Raw genomic sequence first — 23996 nt, forward strand, 5'->3', positions numbered from 1 at the left:
CAGGTGCAATGGGGATTCCAGAGTGTGGTTTAGATGTAGCTGCTTCAAAAGGAAAAGTCTTAAAGAAAATAAAAAGAGTAAATAAAGTTAGTGATAATCAGAATGGCCATTATTCTTCAGTGAAATTGGTTCATAAGAGTTATTCATTCTTAAAACATTAATAGGCACTTTCTAATGGCAACACCACATTCCAGAGTGTATATTTCAGTAAAATGCAGCTGGCTATGTTTCTTGCTTGAATGCACCTAAGCACAGTGTGTGTTTTATCCCAGAAGAGCTGAATGACACTCAAAGGATTCTAGAGAAATCCCCTCGGGCAAGACTTTTAAAAATGTTTTTATTTTTAAAATTCCAGAAAACAAATATTCAATTCAGCAAAAAGGCCTGCAGTGCCACAAAATTGACAAACACCCAAACTAGTTCTAAATGCTCTTCTGCACAACTAGCCTGGATCCATTCTCCACTCGCTGACATTAATGGAGTTACTCCGGATTTACACTGCTATAGCCGAGAGCAGAGTTTGCCCCTGCCTTAGAAATCAACGTTTGTCGTCTTCACGTTTACACACCTATTTTCTTCCTGCGCTTTACAGGAGTTGGTGACTAGCTTTAAGACCTACAGTATAATCACATTCAAAATTACTTTAACCCAAAACAGTGAGAACAATAACCAACGCCTTCCCTTATTTTGTGCTATTAACAAGCATTTTCTGGACTAATTTTCATAAACTGACGGCACTAGCAAATTAGCCAGAAACTTTCCAGTCCATATTTTCATGAAAAAAAAAAAAAGAGTGCTAGGAATTTTTGCATTGGATACAGTTTAGTGACTAACAGAGAACATCCAGTCAGGAATTGCTGATTTCACACTGCCATACTATTCAGTTATAGTTATGTACAGCATATACAAAAAACTTATACATTACACACAGTGTGTGTAGAGTTGATAACACTGTTTCTGAACATTCCCATGGGTGTCTAATACTTTGTCCTTGGAGGCTGAAACCCAAGATTTTTCAGGTGGAGCCTTAGTTCTGCGATTGTCCTCATGGTGTCATTTCTGTCCCATGCTTTAACCTAGATTGACTTCCTGAACGTACGTATGTACGTACGTGTGTGTGTGAGAGAGAGAGAGAGCGCGAGCACACAGGAGGAGTTGGTCTGAAGTTTTGGTATTGGGAGAGGAAGTGAAATTAATAAAAGATTTGGAACTTTAGTTGCTTCCTCTTCAACTGCCTTAATCAGTGTCTATGTACCAACTTCTTTTTTTGTTATCTGGGTTCTTCAGAGAGAACTTTGCTACCAAACCAATATGTTTAATGATCTGCAAATAGAAGATGGGTTAAAATTACTTCCTAGTGCAAGTCTAAAAAACACATTCAACTAGACATTTATGCTGAAGCTGTGACAAGCTGTGCCCACTGAACCACTGGTCCCCTATAGGCAGACGATGGAAGCACTGAACATGAGGAAAAAAACAAACAGCTTGATCAGGAAAATGACTCAGAGTCCAAGTAGTTTCAGGACAGTCGAATCACCATAACACAGCATCAAAGTAAAATATTTCCTGAAGATTAAAAGTATTTAACTGCCACAAAGTTTCTTAAATAGCAACTCTTCACTGTTTACCACTTAGGTACTTTGATCAATTATCCCATGGTTGCACTTCATCCACCTACTAGTGTGACATTATTGACATGAACTATGACCATATAGATCATTGTTGCAACCAGGGTCCTATGGTTGCACCAGGTCTTGTACCAAGGTGGTCAAGTGGGGTGTCTATGGAAAGGTTGTAGTTTGCTGGTAATGATTATGCTGTCTGTATGTGTGCATCATTTTTGTATTTGAAGTTATGAATATTGGCTATGTACTGGTATCTCAATAGGTTTGATTCTAAGTAGCCTCAGTGAAGCATTTGGTCAGCTTCTTGAGAAAAGACTATTCTCAGTACATGCCCAATCAAGAAACACTTAACTGACAATGGACTTTGGGAGATGCCAGTCCACATCTGAGCTTTCCTGGGAATGTTCAAACTAACATGTAAACAATGGCATTTGCCTGCAAAAGGCTGAATCACTCATGGACATGTGACTTACCCAGGTGGCTACAAACTCCATCTTGTTGCTGTGACTTTGCACAGAAGAACAAAGGGGTTTCCACCCACAAGAGAGGCAATATAAAAGGCCCTGGAAGCCTCTCCATTTTGTCTTCAGCTGGCTCAAGAGACTAATGAACAATGGCATACTAATTGCAGGAAAAATATACTCTCCCTTTATTTCTGGCATACAGTATGCAGGGGAGAATCAGAAAAATAAAATATACTACCTTCATAAATTTGATATAGTACCATCACCTTGTGGCAATACCACAATATCAGATTGTTTGCTATGTCTATATAGCTTTGCTTATAGCAGCGGTTCTCAAACTGAGAGTCACGACCTCAAAGTGGTTTGTGACCCCATTTTAATGGGGTCACCCGAGCCCCACCACCCGGAGCTGAAGCCCGAGCCCGACCGCCCAGGGCTGAAGGCCTGGGTGGGGTTCAGGTTACAGTCACCCCACCTGGGGTTTAAGCCCCTGGGCTTCGGCTTTGGCCCCCACTCCCAGGGTCGTGTAGCAATTTTTGTTGTCAGAAAGGGTCATAGTGCAATTAAATGTGAGAAACCCTGGCTTATAGGGTACTCCACAAAGAGCCCTTGGTCTTTGAGAAGAGCTAGGCAGTCTTAAATGATGAGTCACAGAACAAGTTATAGACCACAGATGCACCCAATTTGTTTGGGGTTGTTTCCGTTACAGTGTGTTATTTTGGTTTCTTTTATTTGTACTTGGTCACCAGAAAAACAATTTTCTGAGTAACTGGTAACAAAAAATTAATCTGTATTGATCTTGCTGGGTCCAGTGAGGTTTGTCTGGGTCCATGGGGGTATACAGGAAGCTAGACGGCTTTGATTTATACCTTTGACTCTGAACTGTAGCAGATGCTGGTTGCTTTGGGGAAGGAGTCCTGAGGATGTGTCTTATCTATCCAGTCAAATTGAGGAGATGATTCAGAAAGGGATATCAATCTTTCAGATAGGATGAATAATTCTGATCTCTATCACCTGCCTTAGGATGTGGACAGTGTTGGGGCTAAGATGGCATTAATTCTCAGGATACTTGTGCAGCCAGGCTCTGCAGTATAAGCAGTTGTCACAAATTCAGAAGATGAAGAACATTGGAGATAATTAGAGCTGAATGAAAAGTGGAAAAACTGTTGCAAAAAAGTAGAAATTTTGAAGTTGTTTCTGTTTTGCAAGGTTCAAAATGGAAAAAAATAATTTGTAAACGTTTGTTAAAATTCAAAAACTTGAGGGGAAAATATTTATGTTTTCACTTGTCCCTCTTTCACTCCTTTCTCCCTCCTTTCCCCTCCCCCCCCCCTTTTGCTGCTGAGTGCAATAAAATGAATGATGGTCAGGTTTTTGTCTTATCATTCATTTTAAATTTTTTTCTCCCTTTGGCACCCATCAGAACGTCTCCAACTTTAGACTGGTTACTGAGTGGCAAATGGAAAAAGCACACTTTAACTCTGCCATGTGGTAACTTTTCACATCAACATGTTTGGAAAAGTCATCTTCATTTTTTCCAAAGGCGTTTTGAAAAGTTACACAGTAGTTAAAACAAATGAAGAATTAGAAAAGTGAACCTCTTCCCTCAAACCCTAGCATTATTCATTCTATGGGATTCAGGGGCAAAAAGGAACACATAGAATGGGGTGAAAGGTGAAAACCCCTTGTGACGGGGGGGGGGTTTTGGGACTCACCACCGCAGCACCTCCTGTTAATACCTCTGGGAATTAGCTCAGTCCATGTGGAGCACCCTCCGCTGGTGGTGTCCCTTCCGTCTCTCACCCTCTGTTGACATCTGGACCCGTGTTGCTCCTCACTCAGCAGCATCCTCTTCAGGACACTGCCCTTTGGCAGTGCCCCCTAGTCCACGCTCACCCCCTTCTGGGGTGGTGGTGGGTGTTATCAGCAGTTCTTCTCTTTGCCCCAGCCACAATGGCCAACCACACCCCAAAGTCTAATCCTTTTTGGCAGGGGTCTGGTGCAGTCCGTGATGGCCATTCCTAATGGCCAGGTGTAAGTGGAAACTGTCCACCCTCTACTCTGGGTCCCAACCCAGGGACCCTTTGGTGGCAGCCTTCCTGCCTGCCCTCCTTCTCTCCCTTTGTCCATCTCTCTCCCCCTGGGCTGCTTCCCTTTTGGCCCCTTTGCACCAGCTAGGCCCTTTCCTCAGGGCCTTCAGCCTGGCAAGTACTGGGCTGGAGTTCCCTTCTGCTCCCCCACACCCTGTCCAGTGCTGCGCTGTCCCTGGTGCTAGTCTCCTCACACAGGAGACATTCATCCTCTGAATGCCCAAGAGATACTATCTGTTTGTTGCCTGGGCAGCCTTTATATAGGGGTAGCCTGTCCCTAATTGGCTGCCTCTTGCTCAGCCCTGATTGGCTCCCCACAGGCCTTCTCTGATTGGCTGCCTGTCTGCGCAGCCGCTCTGGCCTGCTGTAGTCCAATCTGGCCTAGGGGTGGGGCGCTGCCCCACGACACCGGCCAAAGAACTTCCATTGACTTCAAGGGGTCCAATATTTCACCCAGTAATGCTGTATTCATAGCTGAGAGCCCATGCTGTCTCACGGATATGGCAGATGGCCAGGTAATCCACCGTCTGTGTAGTCTCCCTCATACAACCAAAGGAATGCAAAGTAGCTGCAGAGTAAGGATGGTGATTGGTTGGGTTAATTCCACTATCACAATGGTCTAGGAATATTGGCATGGCATAAATAGATCACATGGGTGTAATGCATAGCGTCAAAATGTCTGAGCTCTTAAAAACTGGATAGTAACAGATCATGAGTCCCAGTGATGGTTGATCCTGGTGATATTCTGAACAAAAAGAGCTCCCAGCCATACTTTTAGTTGTTTTCATGGCTTGGTGTTGACCCACAGACAAATGACAATAATAATCTTATTATATAGAGACTCATTTTGGTCTCCACACTTTTCTTATTTTGTGGCCCAGTTATACCCAACTCACTGTGTTGAAAAGCTGGATACACTGTGGCAGGTAGTCTGGAAGAGATCCTGGAGAGCTAATTTCTGACAACTCATGCAGAGGAAAGAGGAGGGATTCCTGCAACAGCTGGCACAAAGAACTTGGAGGCCCTTTTGGCTTTGGTGGACATCAAGAAGAAACATTTCTATGATGACCCAAAGGCTTAGAGACTGGGCCTCAGGACATCAGTAATACCTAGTGCCATCTCTTGGCACAGAGTGCAAAACAGCACCCTTGTCAGCAATGTACACAAAGTGCAGTATGTAAGAATTTGTCCTGCATCAGGGCATGGGGTTAAATTCAGCAAATTTAGAAAAAGTTGATTTTACATTAGAGTTTCATTGAGCAATACCAGCTAGATTTGAAAACGTCATGCTATCCTTGTAAAGGCACTGAGAAGCCTAAACCAAGGCCTGTGAAATAAGGTCATCAGACCCTGTTTGCATTCTTGTAATAATCTTGTTTTAAACTAGTATAAAGTAGGCTAAGTGGGCATGACTGGGAATGTACCCATATCAGAGGTTTTGCCTTTGAAAAATACCATTACCAGGAGCAATAGAAAAGCAAAGAAGGAGAAGCAAAGTCAAGGGGAAAGTAAAAGTAAGATAAGACTAAAGGGAGAAAGAGACTAGAGAGAGGAGAGAGAGAAAGGAGAGACTGAGTGAGCAAAAAAGGTTTCAGAGTAGCAGCCGTGTTAGTCTGTTTTCGCAAAAAGAAAAGGAGTACTTGTGGCACCTTAGAGACTAACAAATTTATTAGAGCATAAGCTTTCGTGAGCTACAGCTCACTTCATCGGATGCATTCAGTGGAAAATACAGTGGGGGAGATTTATATACACACACAGAGAACATGAAACAATGGATTTTATCATACACACTGTAAGGAGAGTGATCACTTAAGATGAGTTATTACCAGCAGGAAGCGGGGGGGGGGGGGGAGGAGGAAAACCCACATTCAAAAACCAGTCGGAGAACACTTCAATCTCTCCAGTCACTCGATTACAGACCTGAGAGTGGCTATCCTTCAACAAAAAACTTCAAAAACAGACTCCAACGAGAGACTGCTGAATTGGAATTAATTTGCAAACTGGATACAATTAACTTAGGCTTGAATAGAGACTGGGAGTGGATGGGTCATTACACAAAGTAAAACTATTTCCCCATGTTATTTCTTCCCCCCCGCCCCGTTCCTCAGATGTTCTTGTTAACTGCTGGAAATGGCCCACCTTGATCATCACCACAAAGGGTTTTCCTCCTTCCCCCCTCCCTTCCTGCTTGTAATAGCTCATCTTAAGTGATCACTCTCCTTACAGTGTGTATGATAAAACCCGTTGTTTCATGTTCTCTGTGTGTGTATATAAATCTCCCCACTGTATTTTCAACTGTATGCATCCGATGAAGTGACCCGTAGCTCACGAAAGCTTATGCTCAAATAAATTTGTTAGTCTTTAAGGTGCCACAAGTACTCCTTTTCTTTGAGCAAAAGAAAGTGAGAGAGACTAACAGTGTCATGATTAGGTAGGTTTCAGAGTAGCAGCCGTGTTAGTCTGTATTCACAAAAAGAAAAGGAGTACTTATGGCACCTTAGAGACTAACAAATTTATTTGAGCATAAGCTTTCGTGAGCTACAGCTCACTTCATTGGATGCATTTCGTGCCACCAAATGCATCTGATGAAGTGACCTGTAGCTCACGAAAGCTTATGCTCAAATAAATTTGTTAGTCTCTAAGGTGCCACAAGAACTCCTTTCCTTTTTGATGATTAGGTAGGTAGAGAGGGTGAGATTCGGTGAACGGTGACAGTGAACAATGGCATATGTGATTTTTAGAGACTAGGACTGGCTAGAGAGGAATCCTATGAACAGTTCTGTGCCTTAGAAAGGCTGGAAATAATTATTTTACTACTGTAAAGCGTTGAGAAAATTAGTGACTAAGTGTCCTAACCTCACCTGAGAAGAAACTTTCCTGAGCCATGGAGCATTTACAGTAAAACTGTCCCTTGAGACAGAGAGGGGTTTTGTTTCCTGATTTTTGAAAAGCCACAGACCAGATGTAACCATCATGAACTGAGACATCACTTTGGAAGAAAACACAAAGCAAACTGTAACTGAGAGCGCCTTCACACCAGGACCAATGAAGCACGATGAGCCTGATATGGGCCATAACATCTGAGACCAGACCAGACCTCAGGAAGGACCCCAAAGGACTTGTCCATCCATAATCTATGATATCCTGTCTCCTAGGAATCAGCTACAACCTGAGGTTTTCAACCTGAGCCTAAGATGCTAGAGACAGACTAAAACCAAATTTAACCCATTCATGCCATGTCTCAGCTGCTGAAGAGGAAAAGGTGACTATTAGATTAAGTTTATGGAATATTTTTAATGTGTTACCATTTCTATAGTTTCTGACTTACTGAGAGACAGCGGAAGTGCCAATTTCATGAGAGGTAAATGCTTTAATTATTATTTATACAAATGTATTTATAATTAATTATTCCATTTAATAGGGTGCCCCCAAATGATTTAAAATAGAGAGATTTCAATGGGAGTATTGAATTATCCATGTGCTTAAAATTAAGCATACGTATATTTGTTTGCAGGCTCAGAGCCTATATCCATAGAATTCCAGTCAGCTGAAATCAGTTATACCTTTTAATTTGCTTTTGAAGGTATCAGCAATTTCAATGTATCTTTAAATACTCATGTAATTTTATAACTACCTTGCTATATTTTAACCTTGATTTGCTGGTAGGCTGATGATGCACATGACTGCACTGCATATACAGGCACAATTTTTTTTGTTTTTCTAGGAAGGGCCAGATCTTGCAAGCTGCTCTTCATGGAATTCTGTATCTGCCAGGAGCCCCACTAAAGTCATAAGGGCTTTGTGCAAGTGCAGGGGTTGGTGTATGTGAAACAGCTTGCAGGATTGGGAACTCCCTTTATTTCTTTATCGGAAAACAGCTTTGGGTTTGTCCTTTTCAGATAACATAACCTACTTGAATTGTGATAAATTCCTAGACCCTCAGCCTCCAAAGATTTACACATGTGCTTCAAAGTTAACCAAGTGAATAGTCACATTGATTTCAATGTTAAGCACGTGACTAGTTCCACTGAAGTCAGCTAAGCATATGCATAAGTCTTTTCAGGTTCAAGGCCCTAATCAACTTTATAATTTAAATACAGTAGTTAATCTGATCATTCAAATTAGAAGTTACAGTATGTCTGTCTGCACTGCTATTAATTCTGGCATGACTATTCATTTTGGTAAATAAACGCAGAATTTATTGATAGGTGATAACAAGTCTGCACTGTTTTGTTTAGAGTGCAAGATGCAGTAGGAAGAGTGGGTTTTATTTATTTATTTATTTAATGTTGTGGTGAATTCAGCATAGCAGGCGCATAACTTTGCCGAAAATCTTAAAGTAAAACTCAGTATTATCTGATCATTCAAAAATCATGAGTCAGAACCTCCCCACCCCTATGAGATCGGCTTAAAAATAAAAGGTTCTGGATTTTTTTTATTTGTCTTCTGAGCCTTTGGGTTCATGTTTCCTATCTTTTCTCCACAACCACACTGGCTGCAAACTTCTTTTTTTTTTTTAAGCAATCAAACAAACAAACAAACAAAAAAAACCCCAACCAACCAGCTGAGATTCCCACATAATCACAAAGCGCCAGAACCTGGGGCTTTAACAAAAACACCAAAAATCACAAGACTCACAATAAAATCATGAGAGTTGGCAACACTGAATCTTATAATAAGAGAAACTGTCAAGGGAGATAACATTTAAAGTCTGACTGCTTTTAGTATGCCCCTTAAATTTTATCACAGATCCTGACCAGATATACATGGAATGCTGTTTCATGCCTCAGTTTCTCCCCCCCAGTAGTGGGACCAGAGGTGCGTGCCTTTAATCTCCCAATCCTTTCTTCATCAGTTTAGGACTCTGCTCTTGGGCTAGATTGTGATATTCTTACTCATGTTGAATAGTGCCTTATGCCATGAGTAGTCCCAGTAGGACTGCTTGTGGAGTAATGGATTATTCAATGTGAGCTAGGTTATTATAATCTTGCCCCTTCTTTGGAGTCCCACTGGTCAAAAGGATGCAGGATGCTAGGAAGTGGGTGGGAGAAAAAGAGAAAACATTTTCAGCAATGTGTCTGATACATTGTATATTTCTGTTTGTTTAAATTCCTATTGGAGAGTGCTGATAACTACTGGGCAGAAGTTCTTTCCATAAATGACAGCTGTCACTATTTGGGAGGGATAAGTCTTTAAATATTTGTTTCCATTTTCCGGCTGTTGCTCCAGAATGCTCTCCATCTAAACTGTACTTTAATAGAGTTATAAGGTATGTCCCAATTGTTTTGTGTGTGTTCCTATTTCTAACATATGCCTGGTAATCGACTGTGCAAGTTCAGAGTCTACTGGCTCTGCTGAGATAAACTGAGTAGAGGTGGCAATAGGTGTGTGACACTTCCCTATGAGAAAAATGCTGCCGTGTACAAGCCTCCACTCCTTCCCACAATTTGACACAAGGTATTGTTTCTACACCATCTTGGCTTTCCTGCTGTAGTAATAATCGTTGCATCTGCCATTTAACCACAGACTTGCTGGCAGGTCTCACCCATATGGGATTAGCTTTCAGTCTCTTCCAGTGCTGAAGAATTTTGCTATGTGTGTGTGAATTGTTTTTAATCTTTTTATTTATTTATTTATTTAGGAAATTTTAACAGGTTTGCAAACCGTTGCCACTTAAACATAAAAGACAAAATGATAATCATGACAACAGTAAGCTTTTGTTTAGAGAAACATTATACAGGAATAAATGATTCATTAAAAATCTCACTTAACATTTTTTTTAAATTTCCATCATTCAGCTTCTCATAGCTGATCTCAATGTGTTTGGTATGTGTATGCATACTCTTTGGGCTGTGTATATGAGGGAATGCACGTGTGTGTTTGTGTATAGATATGTGAGTTTGTTGGGGATGTTTGTGAGGGGAGGCGTTGGGGGATTGTGGGATGAGTTTATATGTGTAGTTGGTTGTTGGCTTGTTTTAAGTAGCAGATGAGTATGTGGGATGATTAAAGAACAGAGTGTGAGTAAAGGCAAGGGTGCTATGGTGTGTGCATGTGTGTGAGGGACTGAGTATGTATGTGAGGGGCTCTTGGAGTGTATGGGTAGCCCCGTTGTGGCACAATAGGTGGGGTGTATGTGTAGGATTGGGAGATGCTGGGTGTGTGTATGTTGTTGAGACGTGTATGTATGGGGACTGAGGGCATGTGATTGGGGGCATGTAGGGCAGTGTAGAAGCTGACTGTGTTACTGAGGTGTCGGAGCTGAGTGTGAGGTGTTATTAGGGTGTTTGGGAGCTGAATGCTCATGTGAGGTGTCACTGGGGTGTTTGGGGGGGCTGAGTGCCTGGGTGAGGTGACACTGGGGTGCATGGCGAGATGAAGTGTCAGTGGGGTACATGTATCAGGGGGTAGCCGTGTTAGTTTGTATCCACAAAAACAACAAGGAGTCTGGTGTCACCTTAAAGACTAAGAGATTTATTTGGGCATAAGCTTTTATGGGTAAAAAAACACTTGCATCTGAAGAAGTGGTTTTTTTACCCACAAAAGTTTACGCCAAAATAAATCTGTTAGTCTTTAAGGTGCCACCAGACTCCTTGTTGTTTTAGTGGGGTACGTGGGGCCTGAGTGCCCTGGTTAAGTGTCAGTGGGGTATATGGGGAGGGGTAAGGTGTCACTGGGCTGCATGGGGGGCTCAGTGCCCAGGTGAGGTGTCACTGGGGTGTGTGGGAGGGACTGAGTGCCCAGGTGAGGTCTCATGGGGATGCATGGGGGCTGAGTGCCTGGGTGAGGTGTCACCGAAGTATATGGGGGGCTGACTGCACGATATCAGTGTAGAGGTATCAGTGGGGTGTGCGGGAGGAGTGAGTGCTTGGGTGAAGTGTCAGAGAGGTGCGGGGTGGGTGAGTGCCTGGGGGAGGGGGTCAGTTGGGTGCAGGGGAGGTGAGTGAGTGAGTGCCCATGGAGGGGTCAGGGGGGTGCGGGGGGGGTGAGTGAGTGTGCGCCCGGGGGAGGGGTCAGGGAGGTGCGGGGGGGGTGAGTGAGCGCCGGGGGAGGGGTCAGGGAGGTGCGGGGGGTGAGTGAGTGTCCGGGGGAGGGGGTCAGTGAGTGCGGGGGGAGTGAGTGAGTGCCCGGGGGAGGGGTCAGGGGGGTGCGGGGGGTGGGTGAGTGAATGCGCGGGGGAGGGGTCAGGGGGGTGCGGGGGGGGTGGGTGAGTGAGTGCCCGGGAGAGGGGTCGGGGGGGTGAGTGAGTGAGTGCCCGGGGGATGCGGGGGGGCGGGTGAGTGAGTGCGCGGGGGAGGGGTCAGGGGGTGCGGGGGGATGGGTGAATGAGTGCCGGGGGAGGGGTCGGGGGGGTGGGTGAGTGATGTGCGCGGGGGAGGGGTCGGGGGGTGCGGGGGGGTGGGTGAGTGAGTGCGCAGGGGAGGGGTCGGGGGGTGCAGGGGGGTGAGTGCGCGGGGAGGGGTCGGGGGGTGCGGGGGGGGTGATGTGCGCGGGGGAGAGGTGAGGTGGTGCGGGGGGGTGAGTGAGTGACTGTGCGCGGGGGAGGGGTCAGGGGGTGCGGGGGGGTGAGTGAGTGCGCGGGGAGGGGTCGGGGAGTGCGGGGGGGTGAGTGCGTGGGGGGGGTCGGGGGGGTGAGTGAGTGCGCGGGGGAGGGGTCGGGGGGTGCGGGGGGAGTGAGTGCGCGGGGGAGGGGTCGGGGGGGTGCAGGGGGGTGGGTGAGTGCCCGGGGGAGGGGTCGGGGGGGTGAGTGAGTGAGTGCGCGGGGGAGGGGTCGGGGGGTGCGGGGGGGGTGAGTGCGCGGGGAGGGGTCGGGGGGTGCGGGGGGGGTGAGTGAGTGCGCGGGGAAGGGGTCGGGGGGTGCGGGGGGGGTGATGTGCGCGGGGAGGGGTCGGGGGGTGAGTGAGTGCGCGGGGGAGGGGTCGGGGGTGCGGGGGGGGAGTGAGTGCACGGGGGAGGGGTCGGGGGGGGTGCAGGTGGGTGGGTGAGTGCCCGGGGGAGGGGTCGGGGGGGTGAGTGAGTGAGTGCGCGGGGGAGGGGTCGGGGGGTGCGGGGGGGTGAGTGCGCGGGGGAGAGGTGAGGTGGTGCGGGGGGGTGAGTGAGTGAGTGCGCGGGGGAGGGGTCAGGGGGTGCGGGGGGGGTGAGTGATGTGCGCGGGGAGGGTCGGGGGGTGCGGGGGGGTGAGTTCGCGGGGGGGGTCGGGGGGTGCGGGGGGGTGAGTGCGCGGGGAGGGGTCGGGGGGGTGAGTGAGTGAGTGAGTGAGTGCGCGGGGAGGGGTCGGGGGTGCGGGGGGGTGAGTTCGCGGGGGGGGTCGGGGGGTGCGGGGGGGTGAGTGCGCGGGGAGGGGTCGGGGGGGTGAGTGAGTGAGTGAGTGCGCGGGGAGGGGTCGGCGGGTGCGGGGGGGTGAGTGCGCGGGGGGGGTCGGGGGGTGCGGGGGGGGTGAGTGCGCGGGGAGGGGTCGGGGGGGTGAGTGAGTGCGCGGGGGAGGGGTCGGGGGGGTGCGGGGGGGAGTGAGTGCGCGGGGGAGGGGTCGGGGGGGTGCAGGGGGGTGGGTGAGTGCCCGGGGGAGGGGTCGGGGGGGTGAGTGAGTGAGTGAGTGCGCGGGGAGGGGTCGGGGGGTGCGGGGGGGTGAGTGCGCGGGGAGGGGTCAGGGGGTGCGGGGGGGTGAGTGCGCGGGGGACGGGTCAGGGGGTGCGGGGGGGGTGAGTGAGTGCGCGGGGAGGGGTCGGGGGGTGCGGGGGGGTGAGTGCGCGGGGGGGGTCGGGGGGTGCGGGGGGGGTGAGTGCGCGGGGGGGGGTCGGGGGGGTGAGTGAGTGCGCGGGGGAGGGGTCGGGGGGTGCGGGGGGGAGTGAGTGCGCGGGGGAGGGGTCGGGGGGGTGCAGGGGGTGAGTGCGCGGGGGGGGTCGGGGGGTGCGGGGGGGGTGAGTGCGCGGGGGGGGGGCGGGGGTCTCACTGGGGGAAAGGGCCCGTCCGGCGCCGTGGGGGGCTGGGGAGGGTATCGGGCTGTGGCGGGAGCTGGTGCCCAGGGGCGGGTCACACACACACACACACACACACACACACACTCACTCTCTCTCTCTCTCTCTCTCTCTCTCTCTCTCTCCCTTCGCCAGGCACCAGCGCAGCCGCTGCTTAGCACGTCACTCATATGATTAGTCACGTGAGCCGGGAGTCACATGAGCGGGCTGGGGGTGGGGATCACATGATCCCGTCCCGTTCCTCTCTATCAGGTCCCAGGGGTAGCGGCGCCTGCCAGTTCTGGCTGCGCTCTGAGCCCCCCCGTGCTGCACCTATGAGACGCGCCGCCCGCGCCCTGCGGCCTGCCCCGCGATGGCTCCCCGCGCCCCACCTCCCGGCCTGGCTGCTCCTGCTCCTGCTCCTGGGGCTGCGGGGAGGCGGCGAGGCCCAGAGCCTGGACTACCAGCCGCTGTGCAGGTGGGGACCCGCCGCTGCGGGGAGGGCGCTGGGGGCTGCTGCTGCTGGAGCCCCTGCAGGGCCCATGGCGTGAAAGAGACAGTCTGTGAAGAGATCCCCGCCCTTGTCGCTCACTGAGCTGGCAACGTCTCTAAATCAATGTGGCAGCGAAAGGGTGCCCGGAGCTTCTTGCTTCTCGTGCTTGGTTATTTGTGTGCCCCTCCCCCCACACCATTTGTGGTGGTGTGGCTAAGCTCTTTTTTGTACAATTGCCTTTTGCTTCCTTCGGCCCAGTCCGCAGGGGCACGGCCTTTATTTGCCTTCACCATCTGCCTTGTGTTGTGCCATTAAACGGCTGAGCGTTTCAGCTCAGGTGGCTGCACGATGTGGGGGCTTGCCCCTCATGTGCAGTTTGTGACTGTGTTAGTAGAGTGCTTTGGGATCCTCCCTAATTGGTTTCTAAGGAGCCTGCCGCTGTGGTATATACCTGTGGAGAAAGAGTGGGTAATGTTTGAGGCTGCAAGGTGCTTGGTCTCCTTTTATACCTTTTGTTTGTGTCACATGTCCTCGGATAAGGGGGGGGGTGAATGCCCAAGTCACTGGCTCCTAAGTTCCATTTTCAAAAGTGACTTGGACACTCTCTTTTGAAAATTTCACCCAAATTTTTAGCGTTTGTGGTTTTTTAGAGGAGAAACTTAAACATGAATAGGTAGATCGGCTTTTAGAGCTGTAGCCGTGTTACTTTGTATCAGCAAAAACAGTGAGGAGTCCTTATGGAGACTAAGGTGCCACAAGGACTCCAAGCTGTTTTAGCTCTGCTTTTGTGTTGGTGATCCCATTATGCTTATTAAAAGGCTTGGTTTTGTACTGGTATATTTGATTAGTTTTTCTCCTCCCTGTGCCCCTGTTGACCACTGCCTGGGCCATGGCCTGGCTGTTGCCCTCCTCCCTGGAGGTGAATGCTTTCTTCTAGTGAAAAATATATCTAAATTCATTAAGTGTGCTTGGAACATTTGGGATCAAAGGAACTGTGTAAACATAATGTATGACTTGTGCATGCATAATCAATCTCTCGCTCTCCGAGTCAACTCAGGTTGTTCCAGTTGCCAGTTTCAGTGGTTTCAGGCTAAACAGTGCTGAGAAAAAATAAAACTGATACTGACCATAGCTTAGTGTGTAGCAGCTTGTGAGCTAACTTTGTTCCCCTCTGGGTTAGAGATTCAGAAGTTGAAATTTATAGGTGACAGAAATGCTTTCCTGGTGCTAGGGATACTGGAACTAGGAGCACTGGGAATATGGCACCACTCTCTGATTTGAAGTAGGCTTCCATCGTATACAGGGTTTACGATTTTGTTTAGGGTCTTTCAGCATCCCCACTACAAACATTGTTCCAGTGCCCCTGCCTGGTGCTCTGGGTGGGGGTGGAGGGACAATGCAGCTATACCCTTTTTGTTACACAAGGATGAATGTAAAGACTCATGCTAACCCAGAGTGTACAGTAGTATCATATTAGTATATTGGTCCTCTCTTCTATGTACTTCACAAATATAGTTTCAAAGAACAATGTAGGTAATGAATCCGCTTCTCAGCTAGAAGTTTTGAAGGTTTGTCTGTTAACGTATCTCATAAAACAGTTGGCCTCAGATATTTCAGAAGAAGCAAGATTTTATATATAGCTTTTTCTGTTTAAACAAGGTAGAAATACACTTAGAAATCAAAGTAATTTTAGGTGTGAAGGAGGAGTGAGTTAAAGTATAGTTCTACTCTGGAAATCAACACTGTAAAAATGGCACCTTCTTACTCTTAAGCCTGTTTCTGTTGTGTGCTGTCATATTTTATTTTAGTGAGGCAAACAAGCTTACTCCTTTATTTTATTCCTGTAAATCCTACAGTGCAAAGACAGCTAGGAGGGAGCTGTATCCGCCTTCTCCTTGTGCATAATCTATATAAGTGGGTTAACATATACACCAGTGCAAACCCATTCAAGACAATTGGGATGGACAGGTGTCAGTGAGGACATAAAATGGGCTGCAGAGACTTTACTGTTGATGCTCATGTGTGAAAAGGGAAGAAATATCAATGTGACAGTTCAATTGATTTTTGCAGAGTTGGCAGGTAGAAAAAATTCTTCTTACTTGTAAACTGAGCACATTTGTTCTGGTATTGAGACATAATAAACATGGAACCCACTACTGAAGCTGCTTCTGGAGTAAGTCTTTGGAGTAGAATCACACTTTAAGGCGTTATCCAGTTCATAAATATTGTTGGCACTTAACTATTTTAGTACTGATTAATTCTATGGCTTAATATAAGAGTTGCACTATAAAAAATAATTGTAGGAATGAATTAAAATACGTTGTAGATACGAGTCTTCTAAGATGGTCAGCAAGTACACCAATTCTGCACAAGGTTACCTACTATAGGCATGTATGCAATGGATTTCTCCTTAGGTGATTACAGCACTTTTAAACAGATATAGTAGGCCTTGCTTTTGCTCTAGTCAATAATGCATCTTATTATATTATTATTTTCTTGCATTACAGTAGTGTCTATGGGCCTCAATCATAACAGGAGTGTGTCACACTGGGTACTGTACAAACACATAACCAGACAAGCCCTGCTCCAAAGAGCTTACAGTCTAACTACAGATGTACCTTTTCAAAGCTATATTTCTAGGAGGAATATAGTCCAGGATTGCTTGGTTTTCATGTTTCAGCTCTGAATAATTCAACTATCATCACTCCCAAAACGGAACATTCAGAACAGTGAATATACATCATTCTCTCGAAGCACATGTGCACATCTTCATTTGTGTAAGATATCCAGTAAAAGCTAAATATTTTCTTCAGCACTGGAGGGATTATCCAGTGCTCCTGTCTCCTCCTCCTTCTCCTCCCCCCCCCCCTTTGGGGATGCAGCTCTAGCAGCAGGGGCGGGGTCCAGCTGGCCCTACATGCACCTGGCACCAGTGGAAACAGCAGGGGATCCTAACAGCCTTTAAAAGGGCTGGGACTCTGCTGCTCAAGTCACTCCCCTGCCTCCCCCCAGTGGGACTTTTAGTCACTTTTCATTTTCAGATAACTTCTTTCAGTTTTTCAAAGGTGAAAGTGAGGCCGTGACTCCTCCCTCAAGTCAATAACCACCACTAGGAACAAGGCCACCTTTGGGCTCTTTTTTTTTTTTTTTTTTTTTTTTTTATATATATATATATATATATAATATAAGAAAGGAGCCCCGGGCCCCAGCCCTGCTCCTCCAGGCTACTCAGCCATCTGCTGGTGAGGAAGCCACACTTCAGCTCTTACTTTTTAATCTTGTCTGTGTAAATAGTAGTCTCTTCCTCACTCTTCTCCACCTCCCTCCCAAATCAGGTAACAGCAACAGGGGTGTCATGACAACAGACAGATTATTTAAAGGAAACTGATGTATGATGCCACTGACACTTCCTCTTACTGGTCTCAGCCCTACTTAATGTTTTCATTTATTACGGTTTCCATTGCTGTTATGCCATAATGCTTCCAGAGCACCCACCACTATTCCAAGAACACACTGCTCCAGCTCTGCTCATTTCCAGGACTCAGCCAGGTTAGAGCAGATATTCAACAAACCTGCCTTTCCCATGACATCTGGGAAATCGGACCACCATTCCTCCACTTGGCACATCCCATGGCAACATCTGCTACTTCTCCTATCACAGTCTGAATTGGGAGGAGCTGTCCAGGGAAACAGAAGCAGAAATAAGAAATCAAATTCTAGACATCCGACCCCTAAATACTGCACAGGTCTATTACTGAAGCATGGGTCAGAAACAGACCAACACAAAGCATCATGAATTAAAATTGATGCTAACTATATATGACCTCATCAGTAATGCATCACATGAGAGAGCCTGCAGCATCGAGTGTGGCTGGATGACACTGCAAGCCATGTGGTAGGCCACCTTGTCCCCCCAGGATACTTAGTACACCACAGACCTAGACAGGTCAAGAAGGCAGGTGGCACGGCTTTCATCTTCTCTGCAAACATCAGATGTAAGAGAAGTACCTCTGGTAAGACAACTTTATTTGAATTCTTTCATATGACGGTAGAAACCGGAACCAAACCCATGTAAATTTTATGCTAATTTACCGACCGCCACAGATGAAAGGATTTGTAAAGAAGCTCCCGGACACCTTGTTGGCGGTGGTGAGATACCCCAGACTTGTCACCCAGGGAAACTTCAGTACTTAAGTTTTAAAAACCTCAAAACAATCTCCTCACTTGCCTCCCTAGGACTTTCATAGGTCATTTTTGGTCCAACCCACACAGCCGGACATGCATTGAACCTGATCTTTGGCCTAGATATCAAGTATGAGGATGTTACGACCCAGCCACAGTCTTGGGTGGGTGATCGCCTCATTAAGACAGTGGTCAGAAACCTTCCAGCACTCAGGCAACAAGAAAAACCAACAATCCGGATTCCCCTATGAAGACTCATGGACTCCAATGAATTACAAAGCCTGCTAAAGGACATCAGCACCCCACTTGGAGGACGAGGAATCAAGGACCTGGTGAATCACTATCATTCTACAGTGGCCTCAGCCATTGACACGCTCTTCCCTTCCTTGTCTAGTACAATACTAAAGCTACAAACATAATTTATAAATTTCTTGATTGCTAACTGATCCCATGATAAGGACCTGGGTAGAACAGGTCTCTCAGTCAGTTTAACTTTTGTCCTGTCTCTTTTGCTGGAACAGTAGAACCATGTCTCCTTCTCACTGGTCCTATCATACCCTGCTCAGTGTTCAAAGCTGGACAAACCAGAAGGAAAATTTTCATGGTAGAAAACTGGTGTATAGGACAGCCTGCTTCTAAGTCTTCACAGGCACCACAAACACAGTGTGAGGTTCTATGCAGTTCAGCTGTAGTGGTCTGAGTTGCTTGTTCCTGATGCTTTGTTGGTTAGTTTGCTTGTGGAATCTAGGAGTAAAGGGAAGCTTCTTATGGAGAAACAGTCTTCCTTTCTAAATCATGTTCTCTGGCTTTGTAAAACTAATTTCATGGCTTCTACCAGCTGTTTTTCTTTATCTGTTTAGCCATAACTGTGCTAGGTAAAAATCTTGCTTTCAGGCAGTGTCCCTTTAAGTCAGTCAACTTAAATCTGCATGATTGTTTTTTAACTGGTAAGTCTTGTGACAGTTAAGGCTACTATAATGCAAACAAGTAGAGGGAAAAAGTCTCTCCATATCTTCAGTTTATCTTGTCTATCTGACTGCACTCTGGACACAGTTCAAATTTTTCCTCAGTTTGTTTGCATCTCACAGCAACAGAGGAGAGACAAATCATAGACTTTAAGGTCAGAAGGGACCATTATGATTGTCTAGTCTGACCTCCTGCACAACGCAGGCCACAGAATCTCTCCCACCCACCCCTGTAACAAACCTCTTACCTATGTCTGAACTACTGAAATCCTCAAATCGTGGTTTAAAGACTCCTTTTCAGTTAGTCATTTTTAGGGATGTTTCAGGAACATAGTAAGCCTGATTTAAAATCCTTTTTAAGGAAAATGTATTTGTAAAGTCACAAAATAAGCTGGGGACAGATTTAGTATTGAAAACAATTTTGCAGACATGACTTAGAAGTAGAATTTCAAAATGATGTTTCTATACAACAAACACTGTCTTAGTTTTCCTTTAAGATAGCCATCTCTTTCCCCTCTCTTCTTCTCTCCCCCACCCCCCCATTGCAAAACCACTTCCTGGAGTTTTTTAACTTTGCTTCTACACTGCTATATGTTCTAGCCCCTTTCCAACTTCATATTTCCCCTCGGCCTTCCTCCTTTCTGATGGACCTTGCCTAGACAAAACGAGTGTGGCTTGGTGAAGAGAGAATGTGGTGGGTTCTTTTTGTTTTTTCTGCAGCCGGAGGATGAGTCCATGTAGTTTTTCATATGCTAGCTCAACCAGTATTGTGGTAACATGCAGAGAGGTGTTACTGAGCTCCTGCTCTTGTGTATACTTAAAATAAACCTCTGGCAAAGATTCAGTAAGATGGAGCAGTGTCACTAGTTTTAGGGGAAAAAATTAGTAGAATGTTAATAGAATGTTGCAGTGTTTCAAATACTTGTAGTTTTGTTTTAAAGTTAGGAAATTCAAAATTGCTGCAGCTTAAATCCAACAACCTTAACTCTCTCCTCATAATCTCATCCCCCATGCGCTTCCAGGCATAACTATATACTATTATTCTTTCAGCCTTTTAATCACAGTACGCTGTACCATAATTGACATAATGTATGTCAGGTCCACTCCCAACACGTGTGCCGCTGACAGAACCAGAGAACAGCCTCCAGTTCTCCCTCTTTTTGAGGAGTTGCACGCTGGGAATGGGGAAACCTGATGATCTGTTCCTGGCTCTGTCACAGCTGCGCTGTGTGACATTGGGCAAATTCAGATAAATTAGCTGGCTTCTAAAGCATGCTGAAATATTTTAAGTAGGAGGTGCCACATGAATGCAAGATATCATTCTACATATGCAAACCAAACCAATCCAAATCCCATCTCACTTTCTTAACATGCTTCCTTCACATCTGATCCTTTTTTATGGTTGCTTTAACCCTTTTCTGTTTGTAGCGATTGAGCTCCGTTCAGCTGCAGGCACTCTAAAATTGGTTTATCCTTGTAATTGGCTTGTATGTATTCTGCTCCGTAAGCCAGTGGATGTGTCATAAGACTTATGTAGCCCCAATTGAAATGTCAAAGCATAGGGATGAGGGTTAAGATTTCCTGGCCAAATCAGTAAGTTTATATAGGTTTGACATATGGCATAGCTACAGAATTTATCATAAGGACATACTTCCTTACCATCAATGTTTCTTGAACAAAATTACAGGCATACAAGAGCAGAGGGTAAGATTGATTGGGGTATGTTAATTGCATTCTTCTCAGTATGACTTTTTAAAATTTGAGTAACTTTGCATTTCCTGTTCAGATTTTTATGCTTCTTGGAAGGCTTTGGCTAGATGTAAAGATCAATTTTTGTTGCTCTTTGATTTGTATTTATGGTACAACCATATCTCTAAGGCTTTTGTCAGGGATGATTCATCTTTAAGTTTTTCAATTTAAAGACAACTTTTAAAAGTTTAAAAAAAACCCAAACCCTGATTCTTGTAAAACATGTTTAACAGCTGAATGGGTTCTTCACAAACCATGAAAACAAAAGTTCAGTCCTATGACCTTGCTGTTGACTATATAGACACTTGTGGATTAACTTTAAAATTCTTTTTAAAGCTTACTGATATGGAACTGTTGCAGAATTTTGAGCACATAGAGAATAGAGCCTCATAACCACTTCAAAAAGGAGAGGCTGGTGTGGTTTGGTAGCTATCAAGGCAATGAATACTACTTGTGATGGGCCTTTACGATTGCATGGGAGTAGATGTGTGTTGGACTTTCCAGTAGTCGTCTGTTACCACTGAGCTGTAGAGTACCAGTAGGTCATGTTATTCAGAGCAAATTTTCACAGAATATTAACCAACCAGGTTCCTTCTGCTTTACCAGAACTGGTGACTGGTATTTTCAAGCTTTATTATTAGGTGGTTTACAGCCTAAACTTGAAGACAGATCCTTATCCTCTCTGAATTTGCAGATAGTTCTGATGCCTCTACACCAACTTTTTTTTTCCAAGCAGCAGCAGAGTGAAATTAAGAAAACTGGTCAACTTCCCTTGCTGCTGTACAGACCCTTTGGGCAGCGGTGAAATCAACACACTGCTTATCAAGTTTCTTTGTGTTGCTGCCTCTCGGTAAAGTGAGAACTCGGGGCCTGTCTATATAGGCGTTAGTGCACTGCAAGCTAGATGTAAATCTACAATGCTTCTCCATGCCATGCCCTAACAGGCTGCGTGGATCCTCCTGTGGTGCACTGAAAATTCCCTAGTAAACTTTGACTTGCTGTTTTTAAAAAACAAACAAAAAAACAAAACACAAAACAAAAAAGGAATGCAACCAGCCACTGGAAATCTTCATAGACAAAGATGACTCAAAAACCAGCCTGAGAATGGGACAGAGTAGCTCCTCTTCTCCACTCTTCCCGGTCCTAGTAGTCAGCCTTCAGTGTGGAACAAAAGAGCATCTTTGTGTTCTAGCTGTTTGTGGGTTGGGGAATGATGGCTTCAAATGATCAAAACTCCTGCCAGCTAGAGATTGGTACAGAAGATGAGGCCCTCAAGCAGAGTCCATGGATTGCACCCTGGTAAAATCCCAGTAGCTGGACCAGGTTGCTGGGCTTCTTGTGGCATTGACCCTGAATTTCATTGGTAGAGCTGGCAGCTGTCTGATAAATGTCTCAAACCGTAATGGAATTGTAAAACTGTAGGAACTGGAAAGGGGGTAGGTGTGGGGAAGAGCTAATAGGTCACACAAATGCTCTAATACCACTGTGATCATGCATTAGAAATATCTGTGACAGATCAATCTTTGAGTGCTGGCCATTCTTTGGACAAAGACTAGAACAAACATTCAATCTAAATTTAAAAGCTCCAAATAAAGAAGGTGCCTCCATTTTTCCTGGGAGATGGTACCACAAACTAACATCTCTGGGGAAATTTTTTCTCATTCTGCTTATCATTCTGCTTGTCACAGAATCATAGAATATCAGGGTTGGAAGGGACCTTGGGAGGTCATCTAGTCCAATCCCCTGCTCAAAGCAGGACCAACACCAAATAAATTATCCCAGCCAGGACTTTGTCAAGCCGGGCCTTAAAAAAACCCTCTAAGGATGGAGATTCCACCACCTCCCTAGGTAACCCATTCCAGTGCTTCACCACCCTCCTAGTGAAATAGTGTTTCCTAATATCGCCTAGACCACCCACACTGCAACTTGAGACCATTGCTGCTTGTTCTGTCATCTGCCACCACTAAGAACAGCTGAGCTCCATGTTCTTTGGGACCCCCATTCAGGTATGTGAAGAGGGATTTGATAGCAGCCTTCAACCTTCTCTTCTGCAGACTAAATAATCCCAGTTCCCTCAGCCTCTCCTCACAAGTCATGTGCCCCAGCCCCCTAATCATTTTTGTTGCCCTCCACTGGACTCTCTCCAATTTGTCCACATCCCTTCTGTAGTGGGAGGGACCAAAACTGGATGCAATACTCCAGGAGTGCCCTCACCAGTGCCGAATAGAGGGGAATAATCACTTCCCTCAATCTGCTGGCAGTGCTCCTACTAGTACAGCCCAATATGCCGTTGGCCTTCTTGGCAACAAGGGCACACTCCTGACTCGTATCCAGCTTCTTATCCACTCTAATCCCTAGGTCCTCTTCTGCAGAACTGCTGTTTAGCCAGTCAGTCCCCAGTCTGTAGTGGTGCATGGGATTCTTCTGTCATAAATGCAGGACTCTGCACTTGTCCTTGTTGAACTTCATCGGATTTCTTTTGGCCCAATCCTCCAATTTGTTTAGGTCACTCTGGACCTTATCCGTACCCTCCAACATATCTGCCTCTCCCCCCATCTTAGTGTAGTCTGTGAACTTGCTGAGGGTGCAATTAATCCCATCATCCAGATCATTAATAAAGATGTTGAACAAAACTGGCCCCAGGACCAACCCCTGAGGCACTCTGCTTGATACCGGCTGCCAACTAGACATCGAGCCGTTGATCATTCCCCGTTGAGCCCGACAATCTGGCCAGCTTTCTGTCCATCTTACAGTCCATTCATTCAATTCATACTTTAACTTGCAGGCAAGAATATTGTGGGAGACAGTATTAAAAGCTTTGCTAAAGTCAAGATATATCGCATCCACTGCTTTCCCCTCATCCACAGAGCCAGTTATCACCTCATAGAAGGCAGTCAGGTTGGTTAGGCATGACTTGCCCTTGGTGAATCCATGTTGACAGTTCGTGATCACCTTCCTCTCCTCCAGGTTCTTCAAAATGGATTCCTTGAGGACCTGCTCCATGATTTTGCTGGGTACTGAAGTGAAGCTGACCAGTCTGTAGTTCCTCTGGTTCTTTCTTTCCTTTTTTTAAAATATGGGCACTATATTTGCCTTTTTCCAATCGTCCAGGACCTCCCCCGATTGCCACGAATTTTCAAAGATAATGACCAATGGCTCTGCAATCACATCAGCCAACTCCCTCAGCACCCTTGGCTGCATTATATCTGGACTCATGGACTTGTGCATGTCCAGCTTTTCTAAATAGTCCTTAAACTGTTCTTTCACCACTGAGGGCTGCTCACCACCTCCCCATATTGTGTTGCCCAGTGCAGCAGTCTGGGATCTGACCTTGTCTGTGAAGACGGAGGCAAAAAAAGCATTGACTACTTCAGCTTTTTCCACATCATCTGTCACTATGTTTCAGTAGCAGCCGTGTTAGTCTGTATTCGCAAAAAGAAAAGGAGTACTTGTGGCACCTTAGAGACTAACAAA

The 23996-nt window shown here is 46.2% G+C and overlaps 1 protein-coding gene across 2 annotated transcripts in view; it reads left to right on the forward strand.

The window, feature by feature from the left end:
* Nucleotides 1-13346: 13346 nt before the first annotated feature.
* IGF2R (insulin like growth factor 2 receptor) overlaps nucleotides 13347-23996 on the forward strand; it is an 86720-nt gene continuing 76070 nt past the window's right edge. For both annotated transcript variants that reach the window (XM_038395599.2, XM_038395602.2), the window contains exon 1: nucleotides 13347-13611. In XM_038395599.2, coding sequence (XP_038251527.2) covers nucleotides 13379-13611 — 233 coding nt within the window. In that variant the 5' untranslated portion in view covers nucleotides 13347-13378. The remainder of the gene's footprint in view (nucleotides 13612-23996) is intronic.

Source organism: Dermochelys coriacea, chromosome 3, assembly GCF_009764565.3.
Source record: "Dermochelys coriacea isolate rDerCor1 chromosome 3, rDerCor1.pri.v4, whole genome shotgun sequence".
NCBI classification, from domain to species: domain Eukaryota; kingdom Metazoa; phylum Chordata; order Testudines; family Dermochelyidae; genus Dermochelys; species Dermochelys coriacea.